Below are 26,859 nucleotides of genomic sequence, written 5' to 3'. Positions count from 1 at the left end.
CCCTTTAGCTGTAGAGACAGTGTCCGCACAAGCCCCAATCAAAAAGTATTTCATGGGGAGGGAAAATGAGCATCTGGCTCGTATATATCTGCTTTGTCAGAGATTTCTTAGCACATTATGTCTCCACATTTTTCAAACTCTGTGCTAACAATCCTGGAAGATCCTCTGGAGGCGAGTCAGGCATTTAAAGTCAGAGCTTGAAATTATTTTTGCTGTGTGCAAACATCTTTCTTGGCCAGAGTACATCCCCAGAATTGACTTTGGCCTGGTTAGACTTGAGAGGGCTTTGAGAAGTGACCAGTGAATGAGAATATATGTATCACTACATCCAATAACTGATTTTTTAATAAATAAATGCAAACCATGCACAGATATTAAACAATGGTTACCTTTTGCTACCTAAGGAAAATCACACACTTCTCTTTCTTTCATTTTTTTGTTTCTGGGATTCAGAATCATGAACCACAGAGTCTGCATAGATCTGATTTTTACATAATATTTTGTGGCTTTAAGTAATTTAAATCAACTAAATCTACTGATGTTGCATATTATTTTTTTAAAGAAAAGAGTAAAAGGAAGAGGAAGAAATCATTGATTCATTATGAACTTATTTTTTTTCCTCATGTATAACTTTCCAGCTCATGTATAACTTTTTTCCAAATACACCTAAGCTTATGGCTTATTGCTCTTTATTTTCATGAATTATTAGGTCAGTAAACACTCCAGCTAAGTTGTAAAAATTTACATTGGTCCCCTCTAAACTTACCTGTATGTTTTCTTTTTCTTCTTTTTAAAAAAAATCTAACTCTACCATTTTAAATTTCTTTAATTCCAAACCATGATCATATAGATGTTTTCCTATGGTTTATGCATTCACTCAACAAATGTTTTTTGAGTACCTATTATATGCCAGACACTTTCTTAGATACTGGTTATATAGAAGTTAAGAAAACAAAACAAAACAAATCCCTGCCTTCACAGAACATACATTCTAGTAAGTGAGTCATCTAATACAAAAGATAAATAAAATATGTGTCATGTTGGATAAGTATAAGGACTAAATATTATTTAACAGTAAAGCAGGGAAATGACAGAAGTGTTGGATGAGCATGTGCAGTTTTAGAGATAAGGACCTACTCATCAACTTGGAGGGTGATGTTTTAAAAAGTTGTGAAAGAGCTTGGTCTGAAATTTCCCTTTGGTTTGTATTTGAACAACAGACTTGCAAGTAAATCAATACTATACACAAGATAATAAAGGAGCTGTTAGATCTGTTTCAGAAAAACATTCCTTTATCACTCTTGGAAGCTACTTATAAACCATGTCCCATATTCATCTAAAGGGAACTTGCTTTAAATATTCTAAATGGTATTATTTTATCACTAACGATACATCTATCACTAATGTAGTCACTGTCTCTAGTGACTACATTATGCATTATACTTTAACATAACTACCTGTATGTAAAAAACTAGGTACTCACATCTTTTTCAGTACATCAGCCCACTTTTAGTCTTAATTAGTGACATTTTACTGTGTGGCAGCTCAGCTTGCCTTAACTGCAAACTATGCAATTTAGGCACAAACAAGGGAAGGTAAGAAGACAGCAAGAAGCCTAAATACAAATTTCACGTTATTTAGAATCAAGCTTAGTACACACAACAGAAACTCTACGACATGGAGGGTGAAGAAAACGAAATCATTTCCAAAGGTATTTATTGAGAAATAGTAAAGATATACATATTTTTACAAGCTTTTAATATTAATTTACATTTCTTTAAATTATGTAGGCCCCAATAATCTATACTTTACTAATACGTAACAGAAACCCTTGACTTTGTTAGATTTCCATAATGCTACCATAGCTGGGAGTCAAAAATGCAACTTTGGCTCAAGATGCTTGTTTGTTTTTAAAAGAGATACTAAATGCCATATTCACTGAGAATGCAGGCTTGTCATAAACAAATGTGCATTAAAAAAAAAACCCCAAAAACCTTCATACTGAGCATGCTGTTGACACTATTTTGCATCTTAGCTCACCAGAGACTAAGGGAAAAAACATTTTTAGAGTGTTATTATCTACTTTTTGTGCACAAATTCCATGATCCTAAAATATTTTTTTGCCTCTGAATTTGATTTACAAATCTTTGCAGGGTGTAATGACTTCATCTTGTCTGTGACACTATTGTAGCTGGGCCACCTGTTTTGCTATTCTTCAGGTGCAACACGAGGTGGTGACCTGTCCCGGCGATATCACAAGTTTGTGCATATAGGAACCAAACACCCATGTCCGTGACAAAACATTTTCAAATTGGTTTATAATAAGGCACAATATCCTATATGTCAACAGAACATGGCAACTTCCAAAGGGGCTTTTTTGTTTGTTGGTTTATCTTTTGTTTTTAAGATCAGAAAGGAATAGGATCTTGGGTTCCTAAGGGGGGGGAAGAGAAGCGTTCTAGCCTGAGCATGCTCAAAGTCACAGGACAAACTGTGATGTGGGCTCACTGGCCTGCACCACGGTGGTACCAGACGAGCTGTTCTCCAACAACCTAGCATTTAGGTTTTAGGCTGGCAGCCTCTTCTGAACACATCATCATCGGAGAAGAGGTCTGTGGGAAATAGCACTGCTGATGTAATCAGTGACTCTCCTCTTTGCCCTGTAAAGGGGTGTTCCTTTCTGTACCTGCAGGTTTAGCAGCATAAGAAGCCTTGCCTGTTTGATATGAAAAAGAGTGAAAAATTTCGATGTAATGCCAAAATTCTATCATTTAAAGAACCTGGCTCTACAGTAAAGATAATTTTGTTTTGTTCACAGTAATAAATATTTAAGGTTTTAGTGCACAAAATAGAATTATGTACTGATAATCAATGCAGCTCTTTAATTTTTTAAAACTACTGTTTTCAAGCTAAAGGCCAATAGAAATGCAAGATTTATTATTATTATTATTAAGTATTCCAACCTTAATCTATCTGCAAGAGTACTTGGTGCAGAGGTAGCCAAAAGCTACAAAATTTAAAGATTAAGATTAAGGTCTACGTGTGATGAAACCACAATCTTAAAATCTGCAAAATAGGGTCTCAATCTCTTTCTGCCCAATGTAAACATGGCCTTAGCGTACAGTAAAGAAATACAGGTTTATAGCTTGGAAAATAAAATCACATTTCCATAGCAAATGTTGTGATCAGTGTACAAAGCACCAATCTTTTGGGAGCCACTGAAGCCTCAGATGATGGATTATCGTGGACCAGCCTCTGGTTAGGAGCACTGCTTAGTAGCTGGATGGCAAGTTCCGCATTGTGACATTTTAAACACAGAACTGCAGGTGTAGACACCATTAAAACACTCCTAGATCTTGAAGTCTTAAATTTCCACAAGGGAAATCATGTCATACGAAATGACAGGAGAACCTGTATCGTGTTCCTAACATGGGCTACACACCAAGAAAAAAAAAACATGCAAACACAACGATGACAGGCTCTCCTTGCAATGAATGAAGTCCATTGTGCAGTAATGGTACAGCCAGAAACTAAGGTACGCAGGTCTGTAATGGAGAGAGACTGGATGGATGTGTTAAGACAGAGAACCAGATACTATTTCACCGTTGTAACTTCAGTAACGCTGCCAAGATCTGGCTCACCTGTTCATTTATTTTATGATGATAGTCTAGGTAAAATTTTCATTGATTCACTTCTTTCCTTAGAAACCGTCCGGGGCATTCACCTTCCACTACTGATGACACTTCATTTTTGCAATGGCATTGGGAATAAATGCACTTAGCTTTATTTTAAGCCCTGTTCACCCAATGTGAATTTTAAGCCATGTTCATGCATATTTTAAGAAAGTTTGGGTGATATTTGCTTATGATTTTCATCAGAATATTTTCCTCTATACAACTTAGACGTATCAACGAGTCAGACTCCAAACAGTATAGGTCATCATGAATATGGCTCTTAGTTTTCTCCAGTAAAACTGTAGAAAGGGTACTCAAGGTTTCAACATACACTTCACTTTCTAAGTAAAGGTCCCACAATCTTTCCCAAACCTTCTGCTTCTGGTTGGATGCACCAATAGTTGCCTCATACAATTACTGGAATTATTAAGAACCCAAATAAAACACAAGCTTTCCTTTATTATTATTGTTTTCTTATTGCAACAAATACTCAGTTTCTTGCTGATGCATTATGAAGCTTTGATAGCTTGAATTTTAAATTTGGTCATCTTAAGAATGATCACAAAGGTTTTTGTTTTTCATTATCTACAGAGATTTTAACCAAAGTTACATTGTAACACACAAATGCTGTCTTGTCTTTAAGGCACAACACATCAGTATGAACATTCTGTTTGCCAAACTTAAAAAAAGAGACATGATTAGATTCCCATTTCCCCTCCCGCTACCCTCCCCGACAAATGAAAGAAAAATTGCATCCACTTTCAAAGTCAGCTGCTAATAAAGTCACAGTAAATTACTTTCATCAATAATTTACACAAATTACAGGTCTAGATAGGACTGTCCTTACACAGTCTGAGTGCATTCCAATTCAGATTTTCTGGGCTAGGTAGGCTAAAGTCAGATTCAAACCTCAGGGCTGAGAAGATCTCCCATTTTGAGGAATGTTGTTGAACCTTGTCAGACGGAGCCTGTGTTGGTGCTTTGCCAGGGTGAGAGCTCTTTGCTAAAGCTGTTACTTCCAGTTAGGACTCATTCGGTGTGTACCAGCAACCTCCACAGATTTTTTTTTTTTAAACCATTAAAGTGTTGTAAATATAAGACCATAGAGCTTCCTTTCTGTAGCACTAAAGTTTAATTCCATTCAGCAATCTGAATTCTTCATTCTGGAATTCTCATTCCAAATATGATTTCATCCTTTAAGACAATTTATATGTGTAAAGCCAGAGGCATTGAATCACACATAAAAATTCAGTGTACTTGAAATATAAAAAAAAAAAACAAAAAAAAAAAAACAAAAAAAAAACGGATCTCCAGCTAGAGAACACAGTTACAAATACTCTAATTCCAGTGCTTGATGTAGAGCCAAGAGGTCTGAATGACTTGATATCCTCCAAAAGGGCATATTGTGCTGTGTGGTTAAGAGAGGGAGGGATGGGAGAGAGAAGGGGAAGGGATGGAGAGAGAGCATAACTATTATCTCAGTGAAGCAGCGGTCCGCACAAGGAAGTGTAGTTCACCCAAGTTCAAGGGAGGGAGTTTAAGGGAGGGACGATCATATTTGAAGGTTTGGTAGCATCAATGTGGTATTGTCAAAATAATAGAGAAATAGATCTGAACTGGATTTTAATGATAATAAAAGAAAGGAATGAGATTTCTTAAGTAGTTTAATATTTATTTTGGAAAGTGTCATTACTAATCTCAGCATCCGGGAAAGCAAGCTGAGCGTCAAAATCCTACGTGGCTGGAGGAAAACAAATTTTACTTACTACGTCACTCCTTAAGGTCCATCTCTCAGAAAAAATGATAAACTTCCTAAATCCAAGGCTTTTTGTCCATTTGAGAGGAAGAGGGTGAATTCCTTTCTACATTAAAATATAATTTGAAGCTGGACTATATAAGGTAGAAGAAAATGTGGGGATGATCAAGTTTCTTACTTGTCTGGGGTAAGTAATAATTTAAGCCAGCAGAGTTGACCTGATTTATTTCCTTGGTGTGGGATTGAGGGAAAGCACTCCAGCATGCATGCTCAAGGGGGAGATATCACCCCCTTACGGGGACAAAAATGAGTTTTTGTGGGGAAAAAATTCTTAGATATTACAATGGTTTGTGGCTCTCCAAAGCTATACCAGTAATGGTATATGCGTGGTATTAAAATTTCATGAATGGTTGTAATTAGGAAAAAAAATGTCTAAAAATACTTCATTGTGGACAATAATGAAAAAAAGGAAATAATGCACTATAGCAATTAACAAAACCAAAACTTTATTTGTAAGTTTGGGCTGATCACATCTTGTAGACTATATATTTGCATGTAAAATGGAAATATATGTATATTATATGTAACATGGAAAAGACACTTTATTATAAAAATGAATAATTAAAATAATAATCTCTATTGTTATATAGTTTTTTACTGCCCAATATGGTAGCCACTAGCTCAATATGGTTATTGAGCTCTCAAAATGTGGCAAGTCCAGTTCAAAATACACACTGAATTTCGGAGACTTAGAATTGTTTTAAAAATGTAAATATCACATGAATAGTTTTTATACTTATTAGGTGTTTAGACAATAATATTTTGAGTATATTGGTATATCATTAGAACTAATTCTACCTGTCTCTCTTTTTAATTTTTTTTAAACACAGCTTCCAAAAAATTTAAAATTACAAATATGGCTCACATCATATATTTCTATAGGGGAGTTCAGTTGTCAACTTTGAAATTTCTTCTTAGATTTACAAAACAAATTATGCTTTTGGGTCGAATTAAAGCACAAAATTCACCTAGAAGTAACTTTTTAAAAATTCAGCTCAGATCTATTTGTAATAGCAAAATAGTACTTTATATTTTTGCACATGCGATTACAGCTACATCCAAAGAAGAGCATGCATTCCGGATACTAGAGAAACCAACCACCTGTGTTTCAAAATAGAATTATAAGCCTTCACCATCACCAAAACTGTACCTACATAAACAACCATTTGGAAATAGCATTCTAACCAAGGTTCTTATCCACTTGGAGTCATGCCTTTTTCTCCTGAAGTTTTGGGTTTAAAGCCGAAGGTGTTAACAACTGGTATACCAAGTCTAGTTTTCACGCCACGCATAAATGGGGTTGACTTTATAAATTTTAATTTTCAAAGGCATATACCATTTCTGGTTTGGAAAAGCGAATCTGATTAGTCCTGACCTAGATGTGTGTGAATTTCACATAGGCTAAAAGACATGTAAAATGCTTGCTATGGTGGCTGCACTGACTGCTCTTTGTTGTGTGTAATTATGGTGCCAATATGAAAAATTGAAACAACAAGGACTCGGGACACTGACAAACTCCAGAAGATATTTCAACTGTGTGCAACCGGAAGGATATCAAGTGGTCGTCAGCTTGGGTCACTGACACTGCTAATTAAGACGGAGGGGCACTGTGGGAGGATGAGTCTGAAACAACTCTCTTAATGTTATGGAAAAGCATGGAATATTTCAAGTATGGCTTCCAACGCGTCACCAAACCTTCTAAAGTGGAAGCTCCTTCTTTTTCTCCATTCTGCTTGATTTGAATTGACCACAAACATAAATCGTATCTTTTACCTTTCTAGTATCACTATAAACTTTCCTAGGAAACTGTTTATGTTGTTTTTTTTCGGGGGGAGGGCGAGGGGGGACAGAAATCAGATAAACACTCCAGCACATGCAAGTGTTTAGTGAAGGCTTTATCAGATGATTATTTGAAATCTCCTCAGGATAATAAAGACAATATTCTTTCTATGTAAAACAATATATGCTGACATGTCATTATTCAACAATACTTATTCATCATTTTGCTTTGTTTTATAAATTATATCACTTTAATCCTGGCTAGATGATATTCTGCTATCAATCAGTGAAGGAAGCGGTAGATCTCAGTTGTGTTGATCGATAGTCTGGTATCTGGGGCCAATCTTGATATCATTCTCCTTTTGATGCTGGACCAACCAGTTAATGGTTTTTTAATTGCCTTGATTTTTTCAGAAATATGGGCCAGATGAAAAGGCTGATTTAAATACCTAGGGCCTATGAGATCTTCTGAATATATTCAAAGCCAGCTGCTTGGCTTCAAGCAAGTACCAATGACTCACCAAAACAAATAACACTCTTCTAGAAGATGTAAGGGACATTGCCTCTAAGTCTCTATAACAAGTTGGCACAAAAGGATTTGAATAATATATCCCACTCCAATAGCATTTATTAACTTCTCTAGTAAGTTTTCTTCTTCATCTATTAAAGCTACCCTCAGATTTATCATCATGGGGCACAATTACTACTAGGCACTCGCAAGGACCATATGGCATAGAGGATGGATGGGAAAAGGGTAAGAACTGAGCCACTCACATGGCTTTCTATGGAGCTCGTTAAGCGTCTTTAATCTTGTTGAACTTCATGTGCTCAAAAACGTTTTTTTTCCCCCATCTTTCTTATATCTGTGTGTATTACACACACACACACACACACACACATAAGCACACACACAAATAAATGTAACTAAATGTTCCTATATTTCCTATGAAGTTTCAGGCAAAAAAAATGCTAGACTCCAAATGGTTTATTTGAATGTAAGTACTGACCTTCTCATGCTCTTACTGCTTTGCATCTATAAATTTAAATCATTTGTCAAGCTGCCATTGGGCCAAACTACAGGAATGCAAACAAAAAAGCTTGCATTAGAAGTATCACACCAACATTGTCTGAAACAGGTTACCTTTTTTGCTGCCTGTTCTTCTTCTACACCATCCCCAATTACCACATATACTACTTTTCTGCCAAACCTTTGCATTATTCGTTCAAAGCAACTTTCTTTTCCTGGAAGATAAACAAGATAAAGTTCAGAGTGAAGTTACCTGGTTAGCGGCATGCTCCTCATCTCGGCCATCTCCAATCACAACATAAGTTATGTTAGTGCCAAATCTGGACACTATACGCTCAAAACAGCTTTCCTTGCCTGAAAAACAATGCACTGCTTATTCTTCCAGCCATTGCATTCATTAACCTAAAGATTCATAAAGTGTTAAGTTACTTTCTCTTGAACATCAATCACTTAAACTTGCTTGCAAACTCTGGGTTTATGAAATCAACAAATATGGTTGAATACTCTAAGTCTTTACTTAAGACAGATTATTAAATGAATGTATTTCACACTCCAAAAAAAGTCAGTAGGGCTAAGTATCTAATCGGAAAAAAAACTTATATCTCTTTTATATCTTTCAGTCCATTAAAAGGCTATAGGAACAACTTTACAAGCAACTATCAGTTTTTACATTTATTTGTGTAATTCTACATTTTATCTAGTTTGTTTTAATTAGTATAGACAAGTCAGCTAAAATTATTACTGTGAAAAACTGAAGGTTCACCTAGAACGAAAGAGGAAATACTAAGATATGGATTTATCTTGATAAACAATTCCTTTCTTCAAGTGGCTGGGAGCTAGTCTGCTCAGATTAATTGTACTAAGGGTGCTGTTTGCTTGGACCACAGCACTGGTGACACTAGTATCCTCTGATCGCACTATGGGAATAACACCACAGAATTTTTACATGTTCTTTGTTTTTACAACATTGGCATTATTCTCTGAATTTCATTCCCAGCATGTTCATTCAGTCATGGCTTCTTTTTCACTTTTTCTTACTCTGATAGTTCAGAACTCCAAAAAATACTAGCTTAAAGGGAAAAATAAAAATGATTTTTTTTTCAGATTAAAGATAAGGAACAATTTGGCCAATAAGAAAGAATGATGTCCTTACTAGAGGAAATGTTTATGCTTGTGTAAAACTACTTGATTTGTCAAAAAGCAAAATCGGGTTCGATGTATTAATCCTGCTAGCATAAATACACTTATATAAAAAATGAATGGGATTGGTACCAGGGCTCTGAATGGCAGTGCTTAGGACAATGAGGAATTTACTTTACGAAAGCTTGCCTCTCTTTAACTATACTCCCCAAACAGCTGTAGCTGGGGGCTCTTTTTGCCTGTGCCAATATCAGAACTCTGCAAGGCCCAGGGCAGGTTATTTCTGGTAGGGGATTTTAGGATTCGGAACTCTTGTCAAGCCGCCAGAGCCTGTTTGTTGACCTTCAGGGCACATTGTGCAACCCATCTATTTCCCCAGGCATTTCCTTGACAGACAACAGAATACATGAGTTGTTTTCTTTTAACTCTTTCAAGATGGCAGAAGTTGATGAGCTTTTGTTTTTGAAAGTTTCTTAGAAGTCTTAGAGCCTGTGAAAGGTACTTAAAGTCAAAGATGTCTCCATAGATAGCTATGATCTAAATAAACAAGGCTGTAGTTCTTTGATTGCTACTGAACGTTTCTGGAAATGTGGATTTCCAGCCATTCATATGTTATGAATGCTCCAATTATGTTTTCTGATTCACGAAATTTTTTTTTCCCTGGAATTAAGGTTACTAGTTCAATCCATCTGACACTCCCTTATAATGCCAAAACAGTACTTTTATCTTAGATCTAGATTATTGCATATGCAAGGATGTAATACCATATACCATGTTAGGTAAAATATTAAATACTATGGCTAAAGGTACTGTATATTATTTAGATAACATGTGCCATAATGAAATACAAATATAATATAAATGTATATGTATATATAAAGAGTCAGAGCTATCCAGATACCGAGTTCAGAATTTCATAGGCAACAGTTTTCATAAAGTTTGCACCTGCTCAAAGAGTTGCAGGGGACTTTGCTATTTGAGCTCTATTCAAATTTGCTTGATATTCTTATAGCAAAATTGATGAAAGAGGGAATCATATGGAGACACACATTAAGAAAATCTCCCAAAACACAGATACGAACGTATTTCACACGGAGTTAGAAATAATTTTCTTACCTATTTTAGTTGCACTGTAAATATTCTCAATGGGAAAAGCACCTCCTAAACTATAGAGTAGAACCTTCGCAAGTGCTGGGATCAGCTGGGTTGTTGTTACCAAGACATTTACGCAGTTACTCCTAAGATGAGGAGGAAACAGGCATTTTTGTTTTCTAATACTAGATAACATCTAACAGTACAAATTTTAAATTATCCTGCAGTCTTTCAATTCTATAATGAACAGTCCCTGATAACCTACCCTTTCAATATTCAACAGTTGTTTACGGTACCTATCACCTGGTAGGCGCAATGCCAGATGCCAGAAATACATCCCAAAATGAAGGAAGTGAAGGAAAATAAGTTTTCCCTCCTACCCAGATCACAAGCTAGACAGGGAGGGAGACAAGTAAATAGACCCCTGCGAATAAAAAATGTGTTCTATAAACAAGATCTCCTCAGGCCCCTGTGGAACCTCACAGGATACCTACCTCAGCCAGCGGCAATCATGGAAAGATTATTAAAGGGGGCATGGCTTACCTCTGAGTTTTACAAGTATGCACATCAGCAGTTTTCATAAAATTTGCACATATACAAAGAGTCACAAGGGGCTTTGTTATTTGAGGCAGGTAAGGTAGTTTTTAGGGTGATAGGACTCCATGTCCCAGAGTTTTTAGAGCCTGGGAAAGTAGAGGACACAGGAAGGGAGGAGGGGATGGGATGTGTAAGAGGAGTTTTTAGATTTTGTTCAAGAAACAGCCCAGAAAGTCCCAATCAAGGTATTGACAAATGGTGCATCCTGAAGAAGTAAAAATAGAGAGGATTCTTATTTAGAACGGAAGGGATTGAGTTCCTGAATCTCCTTCTAACAACCAAGGGCAAACTGCATTCAATGGGCCTTGTTTTAATCCATCTACTAAGGCCTTACCCTTTGAGAGTGAGAATCTTCCACTCTGCAACTTACATCTGTTTCTTTCACAGTAGACAGGATGGGGGGTGAGGGTGCAGCCGGGAAGGTGAGATAAAGGAAACACCAAGAGAGGGGAGACTGTTAGCCTGAGTCAGGGAAAAGAATGGACTGTGGCCCTTCCTTCTGGATTACAGGGAAATTGAGCTGTCCCACCTGGAGGGGCTCAAACCACACACCTGAAACTGGGAATCAGAAGGCATATAGCTATGCACCTTTCTCTACTAGATATTTTGTATCATGAGCCTTTAATACATATTTGTAAGGGCTGATACAATATTCTCTAGAATTCTGCAGACTGATTTTCAGAAAACTGGTCTCAAGGGCAACTTAGAAGGACAAGTTGAGTGCTAAATTCTTATAGGTATGTGTATGTTTAGCCCCCAGTACTCTTCATATTATGCTTTATATTCTTTAGACATATCATGTGTAAAGAAGACTACAATTTATTTAAAAACAATTATAAAACCTTTATAATGATAGCCTTTTAAAACATTTTCATTTCTAAATTATCTCCATAGACCAAATGATGAGGTTATCAATTTATATGGGACAAAGAAACAAAGACTTCTAGAGGTAGAAGTTTAATAAGTATCATGAATACAATATTAAATTTTACTAATAAAAAAATAAAAAGCTAGAAAGTGACTTGCCTTTGATCAGACAAAACTTCCCCCAATAATGGCAGACTACTAAGAATAATACACAAACACATTACTGTATTGTGACACAAGTTTCTACATCATACTTCATCAAAATAAGACGTTATTCAATGTCATATATAGATGAGTGTTACAGAATGAAAACACGGTGGAATAAAAGATAGCACGGGCTTTTTAAATTTGGTTCTGAAATCTAATAAATAAATTACAAACACTGCATATATTTATATGCAATTTATAATGCATTGTAATTTTCAATTACAAACATTGCATACATTTATAAATTGCATATATAGACTTGTAAATGCAGATGAATATAAAGAAGAAAATGAAAAGCACCAATTATTTAACCATCCAGAGATGATAACTGCTGTCCCCATTTTGTGCATTTATTTTCAGATTTTCAGTTTGCATGTAGGTTGTTTTCCCATTAGGATCATACTGTATGTGTAATCTTACATCTTACTCTTTTCATTTGTTTTTATCATGAGCCTACTTATATATGTCATATTGTCCATCATCCTCCCCCTCCAACAAAACATAATGTATGCAAACTACTCTATCTTGTGGCTGCACCACCATTTTTTAAAGTTAAGCTTAGTCACTTAGATGGTTTTGATTTCTCAGTATCATAAACAATGCTATCTTACATATAAACTTTTCCTATGCATATGATTATGTCCTTTGACTACATTCCTAGAAGAGGAATACAGTCACAGGGTACACACTTTGCTACAGGCTCTGATATATAATTCAGCAGTGTTTGGTGTAAACATCTGCTTTTCTGACAGAGTTTGTGAAATTTACCAATAAGGTAACAGATGTGGATAACTTGGCAACTTTCATGGTACTTAAAACTTCAATGTATAATGATTTATTCCCCTTCATTTCCTTGTCATACATTTATTTATTTAGTTAGTTAGTTATATCACATACCCGTGTGTTTAATAATAATCTATATATAATATACAATGGCTACACATAGATAATGTAATAATGTAACACATACAATGTAATGTAATACCCTTTGGTGTTTAACTATCTAGGAGACCTCTTTAAAAATAATGAAAGCACCTTCTACATTTTACACACGATTTTAGGGGCTGTTGTCCTCACATCCCAGCTTCCTTGCCCTTTGGTCTCCATGTCTCTGTGACTGCACAGAGCTCACAAGGCAGCAAGTCCCATTTTAAAACAGCTTTAATTGTCAGACAATTCTTCCCACATGGAGCCAGAACCTCTCTTCCCCGGCTTCCTACTCGTCGGGACCAACTCTCTCCTTCATAGATGCAGAGAGAAATGTAATTTATTTCCAGCCCAGCATCTCAAGTAGTTGAAATTGGTAACCTTGTTCCATACACGGCTCTTCTTCAGATTAAACTCCTCGGTTCCTCCCTCTGACTGTTCCTTTTCTGTAGTTTCCACAGCCTAAACTCTTCTGGCCACTTTGCTGGACACAAGATGCTACAAATATGTCACAGCCCCTGCTGGAATGAGGTGCCCAGAACTGAGCAAAGTACTCTGTTCTGCTTCCCCAGCCTGACCCAGGAATCTACGGCCCCCTCCCCTCTCCATTTAGAGACTCTGCTATAAATGCAGTGGCTTGTCATGCCACGTGGTTAAAAGCCACGTGAGGGATTTGGGACACACTCGTTTACTTCCATGTTCTGATTAGACTCTCCTTTTACCCTGCTAAGGTTTCTCTGTATCTTGATTCAATCAGTCCAAATATTAGCTCTTCTCTGAATTTTGTGTTACCCACACATTTGCTAAGCATGATTTTATTTATTCATCCAACACAGAAATAAAACTAAGGAATAGGATAGAACAAAGATTCATTCCCACCCTACTAGCTATCATGTTCCGGATTTATATTATTAATTAGCATTTATGGCACATGGTACACAACTAGTTATGTCAATTCAGTTCTATTATCTACACTAACAAGTCAGCATTTCACCGTTTGAACTAAACAACACAAAGGTTACAAGTTTTTCAGGAGCTTTCTCTTGCTTTTTTTTGATGTGTTCAAATTACGTATATTCTCTATAATGGCATAAAAGACTTAAAAACATGCACTAATTGTATAAACAGTATTGTGTTTTTTGCCATCATCTTCTGTACTTTGTCACCAACAGAGTGCTTTTTCTAAATTTGAAAGTCAAATGACATTCCCATGGGGTTTATCAGGGGTCATGAGGAGAGAACGGTAAAGAGATGGATCTCCCAGTTATTCTGAGAAGCAGCAACCCCCATCCTCTATCCCAAAACACACACACACACACACACACACACACACACACACACAAACACACACCACACACACACACACACACACAGACACACACACACAGACACAGACACACACAGAGACATACACAGAGACACACACACAGTCACACACTCACACAGACACACACACACAGACACACACACACACAGACACACACACACAGACACACACACACACACACACACACACACACACACACACACACACAGTGAATTTTAGGTCCCTTCAAACTCTAAAACAAATCTGGGAATTAAAACATTTTGATATATGCTATGCTATTAGAACTACATCTTCAATACAATAAATATAGAAACTGCAACAATACCGCTTACCTAGTACTAATAATTGATAAAGATTTAAGTGCATTTGTTAGCCAGGAGTCCGTCAGACCTTCAATCTCAGCCCTCAACTGCAGCCACGCATCTCTCTTGGCAGGGCCAAGAAGTCCTGCAACACAGAAAAGTAGGGCAGTGTCAAGAGATGAACATTTTTCTGGGATGCCTAGTTTGGTCTTCCTTCTGTCTGCTCCAGATGATTTTTATTCCCACCTATATCAAAAAGAGAGAGATTGATATCAACCCTGATCTTCCATTTCAGAATTGATTATCCACTGATTCATTCATTCCACAAACATTTATTGAACAACTTCTGCACATCACATTCTGGGCTAAAAATTAGGGATATAACAGTGAAAGAGTGGGTCCCAGTCTCCGCCCTCACTGATCCTAGAATCCGGCATGGTGGATGCCAATCACCTGAGGAGCTTTGACAACTACTCCAGAAGACTGACAGGATAGGTCTGGAGAAGAAGTAGGGGTCTACCAGCCTAGGGATACAAACCTCAAATATTTTGGTTGTCTGAAAATGTTTAGTTTCTTAATAATCACAACCATTACCACTTGGAAACAGTAATAATGACATTATCGCATACAGCTATAGAGTTTTCTAGAATTTGTTTCTAATACTAGTGCTAAAGCTGTCAGAAATACGTTGTTTTGTACAAAGGAATTAAGAATTTTGTTTAAAATCCTGAAGCCTATGATATAGCTATAGACGATGGTTGAAAACTACATTGATGTTAGGATAAGAAAAGAAGTAGGCATACTAATTTTACTGAAAAACCTGTTGCTTTCATGAGGAAACAAGATCATGTAAATCTATTAAAAAATAAAGTTCCTTAGTTAAATCATATTTCAGAATATTAAGAGTTCATTTATAGGCGGATAACTTTTTTAAAAAAAAATAAATTAATTTTTGGCTCTGTTGGGTCTTCGTTGCTGTGCACGGGCTTTTCTCTAGTTGTGGCGAGTGGGGGCTACTGTTTATTGTGGTGAACAGGCTTCTCATTGCGGTGACTTCTCTTGCTGTGGAGCATGGGATCTAGGAGCGAGGGCTTCAGTAGTTGTGGCACGCGGGATTCAGTAGTTGTGGCATGCGAGCTTCAGTAGTTGTGACTTGCGGGCTCTAGATTGTAGGCTCAGTAGTTGTGGCGCACGGGCTTAGTTGCTCCACGGCATGTGGGATCTTCCCAGACCAGGGCTCGAAACCATGTCCCCTACATTGGCAGGCGGATTCTTAACCACGACGCCACCAGGAGAGTCCTTGGTGGACAAATTTTTAAACCAAAATTTATAGTTTCTACTGAGCCTCATTTGTCATTATTTCAATAAAGAGATGTTAACATATCACAAAAAATGGATTAATATCTCATTGTTTAAACTTTTTAAGCTATACGATTATTTACTAGTAATCTTGTTAATTTTAAAATAATTTTAATAATACCCTTTAAGAGGGAAATAATGACATGCCTGAATGATAAAAATTAATTCAGATTCCCCAAAGGGATATTTATCTTAAAGTTAAAGTTATTACCCTCAACTGCTTTTAAATAGAATACCTATTTATTTGATTTTACAGAAGTGTCTTGTATAGAGTGTTAGAGTGAATTAGGAAACCTAAGTTGCCTGCCTAAACGCATGGGCAGGTTAGTAGCCTGCAGGAGACTATTTCTCATTTGGAAATAAAGATCTTCCATATCTAAGCTCCGGTTTGGTTCTAACATTATTACTGTCTATGGTTCTACATGTTTTGGTTCTCTTGTAGTTACTGAACATCTATTGAGCATCTATTATGTGCTTCAAGCTAGCTAGGCACTGGGATACAAGGCCAATAGACACACAGCCAACCTTAAGATGTGTATGGTGTAGTATATACCTTATAGATGAAAACTTTATTTACTATATTGTATTCTATGACATATATGTAAATATACACATGTATAGCATGCAAAATATATATTTAGCTGTCTTATTTCAATTTTAGATTCTGGTTTATACTCCTCAACCATCCCTCTTTTCTTTAAAAAGAGAAACAAACAAAAAGCCCTGAGAGAAGAATGTTAAGTGACCTCATAACTAATCCTACGATCTTGTTGCCCTAAAACTGATCCTAATAATAAAGACGATCAAGGTTTATTGTGCCAAGAAGCACATCCAGGATCTAAGTTTTGATGTCACAGGTTTTGATATCACCTGTAATATATGAATGAGTACAAAATGGTTTAGATACTACCTACAGAGTATTTGAATTTATAAAAACCATGATATAGTTAACACTATACATGGCAAAGATATACTGTCAGATAATATGCAGTTTTTGACAGGATAAAGTTAACTTGTTGAAGTCTTCAAAATGACATAAAGCACAGTTTGCATTTATTTTTGATAGCATTCCAGAAAGGTAATGATTGCTAACAACTCTGCTTCACTGACTAGGGCTCTTATGTTTAGACAGATCTTCTTTCCACAGCCTGTATCAGTTCCTTTGTCTGGTTTTCACTGAGAGCGTCCCAGCTGAGGAAGGGCAAAATAAATGTCCTGCTATTAATCTTTTTTTAAAAATTTAATTTATTTTTTTATACAGCAGGTTCTTATTAGTTATCCATTTTATACACATCAGTGCATACATGTCAATCCCAATCTCCCAATTCATCCCCCCCGCCCTGCTTCCCCCCCCTGGTGTCCATACGTTTGTTCTCTACATCTGTGTCTCTATTTCTGCCCTGCAATTAATCTTGACCAAACATCTGGGCACAAAGAATTCCCAATTCCTTTGACAGTGCTGCACGTTTTATTTTGCAGTTAGATTTTTTTTCCCCCACTAACTCTAAGAAATTAAAATTTCTGGCTCACTGTCGTCCAGCATGAGCTCTTGGTAATTTATCTTACAGAAGGATAGTCCCTAATATGAAACTTGAAACTACAGTTTAAATTGTACCTCTATCTGCAGTACCTTTATTAAATTGTAAAAGCCACACATACCTCCCACATTGTTCTTGTAGGTGTTGTATAATTCTTTTACTCTTCTGTAACGAAAAGCCAACTTCCTCATCCAGTCAACCCCTCCTCTTACACCTGTTGGCAAACAAAGGTTTGCACTACTTGCAGCTGCATGGAAGCCATCAGTTGCAAAACTGTAGGTACTGCAACACCCAAAATACATTAAAAAGAAATAAAAGAAATAATTACATGTGCAAAACTTCACAGCTGAATTTCTGTAGGAAAGAGCATACTGAAAGGCATGGCTTACCTTAAGTCTTGCCCATTATCATCAGAGGAAACATCATCTATGTGAACTTGATCACACTCCTGTTAAAAACATTGGAAGAGTCGTTTTTCAAAGGATGCTTGTCACCATGTTTGAAGCTTTTTCCATCTTTCCACCTGCTCAGCCCATGGCCAGAAGAGGGCAGCATTTGCCCACCCATCCCGCCCTCTCATGCTGGGAAATGGCACCGTTTCTACCCTGTAAGATCTAAATCCAGAAGAGGACCTTAAAAGGGGCCTGAAAACATATGGCATGTGAGTTTCTTCAGAGCAAATACAAAAATAATTTTAATCTTAAAATTATTGATAAGGAATTCTCTTGAATCTTTACAATAATCACTGGTGATCACTTTCGGCCATTTCCGTTAAGCATACTTAAGTATGAAAGCAAAGCTAATCTGAAGATACTCAAAACTTGTTTGGGCTGAACACCTCAGTGGTTACTATTATTTATTATCTTTGGAGCAGTAACAGAGGGGCTTGATGATTATGGTGTTCTGTTAAATTTCTATGACTTCCTTTTTGCTGGGCCAGTGACACCATGAAAAGAATCATGCTAATGTTGTTTTAAAAGTCCTGGTCTTTCAACCAGCAAAAAGCTAATAACTATAGAAGCTGACACTTTTTGTGGTTGTTTTAAGTCTTTCAACTGAAAAGAATACTGAAAGTAAAAGGGAGTAATGAAGATTTACCAACTCCAATGTGCTACAAATTCAAAGGAAAATAAACTTTAGGTACATACGCCCACATACTTGACCTAAGGTATAGTGTACTCAGAACAAATGGTAACTTTTCTAGAAAAGAATTCATTTCTTCTTTGCTGTTCTAAGAGTCCTTTTCTATCTTCAAATAATCGGCATAGTTCCAGTGAAATAGTACATGATGTGAAGGTGGAATTTCGGTAGGGCGTTTCAATAACTAGTTTACTAACCTCAGAGTAAATATGGTTTAGCCCTTTGGGCCTCATTTTTTCCCCTCAGATAATTACAGTCAAACTCACAGAGTCTGATTATATATATTAAGTGTTCATCATTCAAAATCAATTCTGAAAAATCATTAAATTTGAAAATAAGATGCCATACTAAAGACTTTTCAGCTACTATTTATAATCATTATAGGACTTGGAAGTATCTGATGGTGAAATATTTAATATTTTATCTCTAGCTTTCCACACTGAGTATATTAGATCTTGTTGCAGTCTGAGGATAAATTAGTTGGCTCAGGTTTCTTTTAAAATATAAAACTTAGTGAGTAGCTCAATCAATACAATTTTAGTACATAACTTGAAAATCCAGGTAAACTAATTTTAAAGGTTCATATTATGTACATAAATTATAGGTTTAGTAATTTTTGAATAAATATATTCGTAAGTAAGGAAGGGCCTCAAAAAGTTCATCTGACTGGAAGCTCCCTGAGGGGGGTGTTTGGGTCTCCCAGATATGCTATACCCACACTTAAGGCACTCTCTGGCAAGAAGTAATCACTCAACACTTCTTTGTTTGAATGAATGGCAGAACTCTAAACAAATGTAGTTTATGACAGAATTACCACAATCATTTAAATTTTCTAACATAAAGTTAGGTGATAAAAATAACAATATTCTAGATGGTAAGGACTGTAAGAAGATATTTATATTAAGATTGGAGGGGAAGGCAAGAGAACAGAGTACGGGCTGAGGCTACAGGAGAGGCATTTAGAGAGGTTCTTCCTCATTTTGACTGAGTGTTTGTCGAAAGGAGCACAGCCCAAACTTTAACCAAAGAAGGTATTATGCTTCCAGAAAATTCTCAGGGAAAAGTACTGCAGGCAACCGTAGTAGCTCTTGGATTGGGTTCTAAAGGAAAGGGTGAAGAGATTTAACTAGTTAGTGTGAAAGTTGAAAATAAAAGTTCTTCCAGAATACTGAGGCAGCAAAGTAGTTCTCGAAGACAAGGATTATTTCTTGAGTTGGTGACGATCTTGGTAAGGATGAAGACCAAATTAAACCACTATTGAAACAGAATCATGCGAAGCTGCTGATTCCACTGAGGTTCTGAAATCTTTTATCATGTAAACAATTTCCATAATTTTATAATAAACTAATGATATTAAAAAAGGGGGATCTTATGAATTACAAGTCATTTCTATATTTAATATCCTCCCATCTAATTTTTATAGAAATTCCTCTGACATTTCAAGTATTAACTCATATGATTAATTTGTACATTTTGCCCCCAAATTTACTTTTTACTCCTGAGGACATCAGTATATCAAACTTATTGGACCGTGAGTTCCATATTTGAAGTTATATTTGAGGTTTTTCCAAATGGAACTTCTCTTTAAATTTATGCCTAGTTAACTATGCTTGTTGACTCTGGACCATTGCCCAAGGATTACAGTCCAGTGAAAGAAACCTGAACTTCAATCACTTACATTTTTAGAAAAATCTAAATAATTGTTCTTCAATTAGTGTTCACTCAGAGGAACTTTATAAGAAACATTTTGACAAAACACAAAATAGTAAAAACAGTGTCATGCTTTGGCTTTAACAAACTTCAGTGAAAGAACTCAAACATTTGGAATAATTCTGGCACTAATCATAAATTCTTTAATTTTGTCTTATAAGGTGACCGCAAAGTTGTCACTGATCTGTATCAGTTATAATCCACAGCAGTCTTCTCTCACTTTTGTTAGCCCAAACTCCCTGGTGCCTTCTCTTCTGGAAGTTATTTTAACTGAAATAACATTTTATTTAAACAGAGAGTATTCACTTCTTAGGGACAGTGGTGTGAGCATTTGCCTTCTCTGCAGTTGGACAGGATGTAGTGAAGTATCTATTAAGAGGATTTAAATTTGTATCTTTTAAGGAATTATGTGTGAGCAGCTGCTACTACATATGTTGCAGTATCTATTGAAGGATTTGAGTCTCAAATTAGATTTTTAGGTTAAGAAAAGGAACCCTGAGAGATTAAATACACAAGGGGAAATCACATAATAGGCTAATGATGAAGTTATTCTCCTGAGGAATTCTCTTTGTCAGTAGAAGCAGACATAGCTTAATACCAGTTACGAAGCTCATGACAATCTTTGCTTATAAGAGGTTTACTGAAATAAAAAACTGGGAGAAAGTAAAGCTTCAAAATCAGATACAGAAGTATAGTGGATATGTATGTAACTGTACTGAATGATCTTGAAAGCTATTGTTTAGATTTTATTAGTTTTACTGTTTGTTTATCTCACCTAAGTTAGTATAAACCTCTGAGTTTCCTTGGGCACCTGGATGTGTGTGCACATGGGTATGTGCACATCTGAGAACTCAGCTTCTATGCAGAGACCAAATCATTTCATTGATCTAGTACATTATTGTTGGATACTAAGTTTTAGTGTTTGAGTAAAATGGAATTTTTATCACATTCTAAAGCACAACTAAAAAGCTATAAACATAGACGAGAAAGTCAATACCAATATTTTCTCAGTTACTATTTCTACCTGAGATCCTGTTGGGTATTTGAAAGATATATTTTATATAGTATCAAATCCAAAATAAAAATTCTTAAAGCACCATAGCTGACCACATGTTTCTGATATGCCAATATTCACGTCAAACTTGCTAAAGGTATGTTCAAATTCATCATCATCAATATAAAGTTATATTCAAATTCATCATATGTTCTCACTTTAGTGTTCTGTTAGAAGTTGGATGGTAAATTTATTCCATCTGGCTTCTAATGTGCCACTAAGAACCTAGAGTCATTTATTTCATTTATTTCTAGTAAAAATAATAAATGAAATGAAATAAAACTGTAAAACTTGGATAAAACCATATCAAACTTCTTTTTTGTGTGTTTTACAGGCTTGAGAGGAGTAATAATCTTAGAATTCTTTTTAGAATGAGACTCGTCCATTTTACCCAACAGAAAAATCAACCTAAAAAGTTATCACCATATATGTATAAAAAATTCAAGTTCCCAAAAGATTAAAGTGTGTTTCCTATTATTGTGTATATATAAAATAATTCTATACAGTAGACAGTAATAAGTAGTAAGATTAATTTAAATCAGGTTTTAGAGAGGTGATTATTACTTCTTATTATCTAAAACTGGAAGACTTGCCCAAGAATACTGATCTTTCATAGTGTCTCTTGAAGAAAAAAATAAAACCTCTTTAAACAGAATTTAAATTTTATTATCCAGTAAAAACAGTGACTCACTGCAGAGAGAACAAGAAAGAAAATGCGATTACACAGGTTTCCAACACATATGTTTATGGGATATACTGAACAACACATCTTTTACTCATGCCTCAGATGTAACTAAAACTGGGTTTAAGACCTTGTCAATTGAAAAAAAAACTTATTCAAAGCACTAACTTGGCTTACTTTCCTTGCACACGTCTGTTAATTTCAGCATAGTATGGGGACAGGGTATGTGTTCTGGAGACAGACAAACTCCAGAGTTTCAAATTCCAGTTCTATCAGTTAGCAGGTAGCCTTAGACATGATTTTTATGCTGGTGAGCCCTACAGTTTCTTCTCTACAACAATAATGTGATAAACATATTTATTCCAAAAGTTTGTTAATTAATTAATGGAAAGCCCAATATAAAATGTCAAACACAAGGAGCAGATTCAGTAATAATAATCCCCATCTTCACTCATAATGTGATTATAGATAAACACTTTAATTTCATTGTGAAATCATGGGATAAAAAATCAATTGGAATGGGTCATTTAAAAAAAGAAAGAGAAATCTATTTCAGCATAGTTGTTCTTGACAGAGAGAAACTTCTGTCCAGTGCCCAAGTTACTCGGTTATTTCAGATTTTATCATCTGAATGCCTAATAACTCAGATCGTTAGCACTCCTATTATATACCTTATTACAGTACTTATTTAGCTATCCTGAGGCTATTTTTTCTTGGGTTCTTTTAGTTTGTTGTTTTTGCTTTCTCTTCATTTGAGGTTGGAAATGGAAAGATGAATTAAGGAAAAAAGAGAAAATAAGTGCAATCAAACCAGTCAGAAGTGCTATGTAAATAGCTCTTGCATGGTTTTATCCAGAAGGGGAAGAAATAGGGAATGATAATGTCTAGAATTAGGTTTCAGATTATCTATATTTACAAAACAGAAGTAGATTCACGGATGTAGAGAACAAACTTACGGTTACCAGAGGATAAGGGCGGGGAGGGATAAACTGGGAGATTGGGACTGACATATACACACTACTATGTATAAAATAGATAACTAATAAGAACCTGCTGTATAGCACAGGGAACTCTACTCAATACTCTGTAATGACCTATATGGAAAAGAATCTAAAAAAGATTATAACTGACCACCTTGGTGTACACCTGAAACTAACACAACATTGTAAATCAACTATACGCCAATAAAAAAATTTTAAAAATTAATGATCCACGCTAGAACCAGGAACAGTATCTGTGACTAACTACTGTGCAGTGATTAACCTAAATTGCATCCTTGTTAGTAACCTGGAAAAGCTAATGCTGATACAAAGATGGAATGAATTGTGGCTGAGACACCAAAAAGACCAGGAGTAGTGGACAGGGGTGTATGGTATGAGACATCAAAGCAGACCTTTTTGGAGACACTTTTTGTTCTAAATATGCACCAGTAAATATGTATCATTCATTAATACAATTTCTCTTTTGTTTATATTTGCATATACAATTTCTTCCCTTGACAGGAACTTTACTGTTCTCTTGAGCTAAATTTCTATCTTTCTGGTTTTCTTGAGGTTATCTGCATATATAGAAACCATATAAGAGTTTTAATAGTTTGATACAACTATTCTTAGCTCTGTAAATTCTTACCTCTAAATCATTAAAAAATAAATGTGTATCAGCAAGATTAAAAATCATCTCCTCCATTCGGAGTCCAAGGGTTACAGCCATGGGGGGATCCTGAAAAGGAAATGCACATATAATGAAGTAAATTTTCAGTAACCACAGTTATTATTAAAATTATCTTAAGTGCATATGCCTGTAGGGGGTAAGGAGGCGGAGACTGTTTGGGTTTTTTTTTTTTTTTTTTTTTGCGGTACGCAGGCCTCTCACTGTTGTGGCCTCTCCCATTGCGGAGCACAGGTTCCGGACGCACAGGCTCTGCGGTCATGGCTCACGGGCCCAGCCGCTCCGCGGCATGCGGGATCTTCCCGGACCGGGGCACGAACCTGTGTCCCCTGCATCGGCAGGTGGACTCTCAACCACTGCACCACCAGGCAAGCCCTGTTTGGGTTTTTAACCTAAGATGCAAAAGATTTCCCAATTATCAGAAAAGGTGCCTTTCTAAAGGGTTATCTACAACATATTAAATATACTGCTACATCTGTGAATTTACAGAACTTTATATGCACAGAAAAATGACTTAGATACATTTTCACATAAAGCTATACATTCATGAGAGGAGGAGGAAGGAAGCAAGCTAGTTCACAGGACCCAGTTTACATATACTCCATGGAAAGTCCTTTGGAGAAAGGTACTTGGATGGGACACTGAAGAATGGAGCAGATCTGTTACAAAGAGAAAAGGACGTCCTTTTAAGAATGACAACAATAAGTAGACAAAAATAAGTAGAAAAGAGAGAAAAGCAGGTCTATTGGATGTTTGTAGGACGAGAGCAGATGATATCGTCTGGAGGTGGGATAGAAAGAGCTGGCAGAGCAGCTCTAACTTCATTATTAATTGTATTTTGATCAACAGGCAATATTTATCTGAATATGTGTAGAGTCTGATCTAACCTGCATTTGACTAGGGATGAAGAGGGAAGGGTGGAGTATGGCTAAAGGAACATTAATTGAGTAAATATAATATAGAAATGTATAAAAATAAAATATATACATCTAGAAGTCTAATGAAAGTAAGGGGATTAGTAAAAAGTCAAAGTGACTTAATTTTTCTTTATAGAAACTAAGAGATTACACAGCAGCAAGGAGTTGAGAATGAAGACCAGAGTTGGTACTTTATCACAGTTAATTACAGTTGAAAGCCTGGAAGAGAGAGGTGTAAGACTTTATTTTTAAAAGTAAGACCTTTATTTTAGGGCTAGGGAAATAAGTCATGCACAAACCTTGTGTTTAAAATGATCAGAGTTGGAATATCTCTAAAGGAGAACAGCTCTGGATGTGACTCTGGAGATGAGAAAAGAGGAAACCTGGAAGGGACAAATCCTCAGAATTTGAGACCAGAATGGGTGTTGGCAGGGAGAAGAAAATGGTTTCAAATAAGGCTGACAGATCTAGACGGATACTATTGGTTTTGGCTGAGAAGTTATTTTGGAAGACCATAGAGGGTGATTTGGGTTGAGTGGCTGGGCCAGGAGCCAGACTGTAGGGATGTGAGGAGAGAGAACCAAACTTGTGTTTTCAATGTTCTAATAAATGGCGTTTCAAGAAATGTATTTAAACTTGGGGAAATGTAATGCTAACGTTACTTCAATTTATGATAAGAATATGCAACCCAGGTCAGGTCAAGCAGTATTCATAAACACCCCCTAACTTCCTCGACTTTGCAAGAAGAAGACCCTCTTTATGCCACACCTATACTTCAACAACCAATTTTTTCCCTCTGTACTTCCATAATGCTTTGAGGGGGGAAACCTTAGAGTGTAACCATGTTTGAAGTGAATGTCAGCCTCTTATTCTGTAGTGATGAAAACCTACAGAATAGGAACTGAGTGCTGAGAAGGAGAGAGAGGAGAAGGTCACAGAGATGTTGAGCAAAGCTAAGACTTGATGTGGGAGAAGATGAGAGGACAATCATAGTATGTTGGGTGTCAACATAATTTTCCAACTGTTTACGTCTCTTTCTTGGAGATTTCTGTGGATTTCATAGCTAGACGTTCTCTCTTCTCAAAAACAGAGACTCATGGTTCACATATTTTTTAAATTTTTATTATTTATTTTTTCTGCAGTATGCGGGCCTCTCACTGCTGTGGCCTCTCCCGCTGCGGAGCACAGGCTCCGGACGCGCAGGCTCAGCGGCCATGGCTCACGGGCCCAGCCGCTCCACGGCATGTAGGATCTTCCCGGACCGGGGCACGAACCCGTGTCCCCTGCATCGGCAGGCGGACTCTCAACCACTGCGCCACCAGGAAGCCCTGGTTCACATATTTGATGGCATCTCGGTGTTATGTCCTCCAGTCAGTATGACTCTATGCTAGATTCATCTGTATTCCAGTGACAGGATCATTTGGAGCAACATACCCAAAGATCAAATAAATTCCATTTTATCCAACAAGTATTCATTCAAGAATGAAAACAAAAACATGAAGTGCCCATTGTGTGTCTCAAGGAGCTTCAAAACTCAGAGAGATCTCTTGCTCTGTTTCCTTCAAATATAAAATTCTTTTTTCTTATTTCTTTTTGTTGTTGTTTATGTTTTTGTTGCTGTTGCTGAAAGAAAATCTCTGGAGGTAAAAAAATTTAAAAGTATACATGTGTCTTCTTCCTGTAAAAAATTCCTATTTCTAGACTCCCTCTCTCTTTGTTATGGGGGTGGGGGGTTTGAATAGGCTGAGGACACAGAAAACTTGTAAATATTCCATCTAGTCATGGAACCATGAACAAAAAGCCTACAGAAATATCAGGAAAAATCAAATGTAATTATAGCATGAAAACATATAATTCCATTAGTGATGCTCTATGCTTTTGAGGAATGTTCACTGATGCAAGACAATAAAACTGAGCTCCACAGGACTCTGTTATGTTTCTGATGATTACTGCCCTAAAGATATATATTTCAGATGGGGGTTCAGAAATGTCTTCTATAAAAGGTTTTCCTTCTTGAGACTAGATTGGTTAAAGTC

The 26,859-nt window shown here is 36.3% G+C and overlaps 1 protein-coding gene across 10 annotated transcripts in view; it reads right to left on the bottom strand.

The window, feature by feature from the left end:
- Positions 1-1,699: 1,699 nt before the first annotated feature.
- Positions 1,700-26,859, bottom strand: part of EYA4 (EYA transcriptional coactivator and phosphatase 4) — a 261,488-nt gene continuing 236,328 nt past the window's right edge. For 9 of the 10 annotated variants that reach the window (XM_082668672.1, XM_082668674.1, XM_082668677.1 and 6 more), the window contains 7 exons: positions 23,868-23,957; positions 18,042-18,100; positions 17,774-17,934; positions 14,786-14,900; positions 10,553-10,674; positions 8,411-8,511; positions 1,700-5,082 (listed from right to left, as the gene is read on the bottom strand). In XM_082668672.1, coding sequence (XP_082524798.1) covers positions 5,002-5,082; positions 8,411-8,511; positions 10,553-10,674; positions 14,786-14,900; positions 17,774-17,934; positions 18,042-18,100; positions 23,868-23,957 — 729 coding nt within the window. In that variant the 3' untranslated portion in view covers positions 1,700-5,001. Of the gene's footprint in view, positions 5,145-8,410; positions 8,512-10,552; positions 10,675-14,785; positions 14,901-17,773; positions 17,935-18,041; positions 18,101-23,867; positions 23,958-26,859 lie in introns of all 10 variants that reach the window. The other variant, XM_082668673.1, reaches the window with a different exon arrangement.

The sequence above is a fragment of the Grampus griseus genome, assembly GCF_964374135.1.
Source record: "Grampus griseus genome assembly, chromosome: 13".
Classification (NCBI taxonomy): domain Eukaryota; kingdom Metazoa; phylum Chordata; class Mammalia; order Artiodactyla; family Delphinidae; genus Grampus; species Grampus griseus.
Note: the sequence above shows the minus strand (reverse complement) of the source record. Positions and strands in the feature narration are given on the sequence as shown.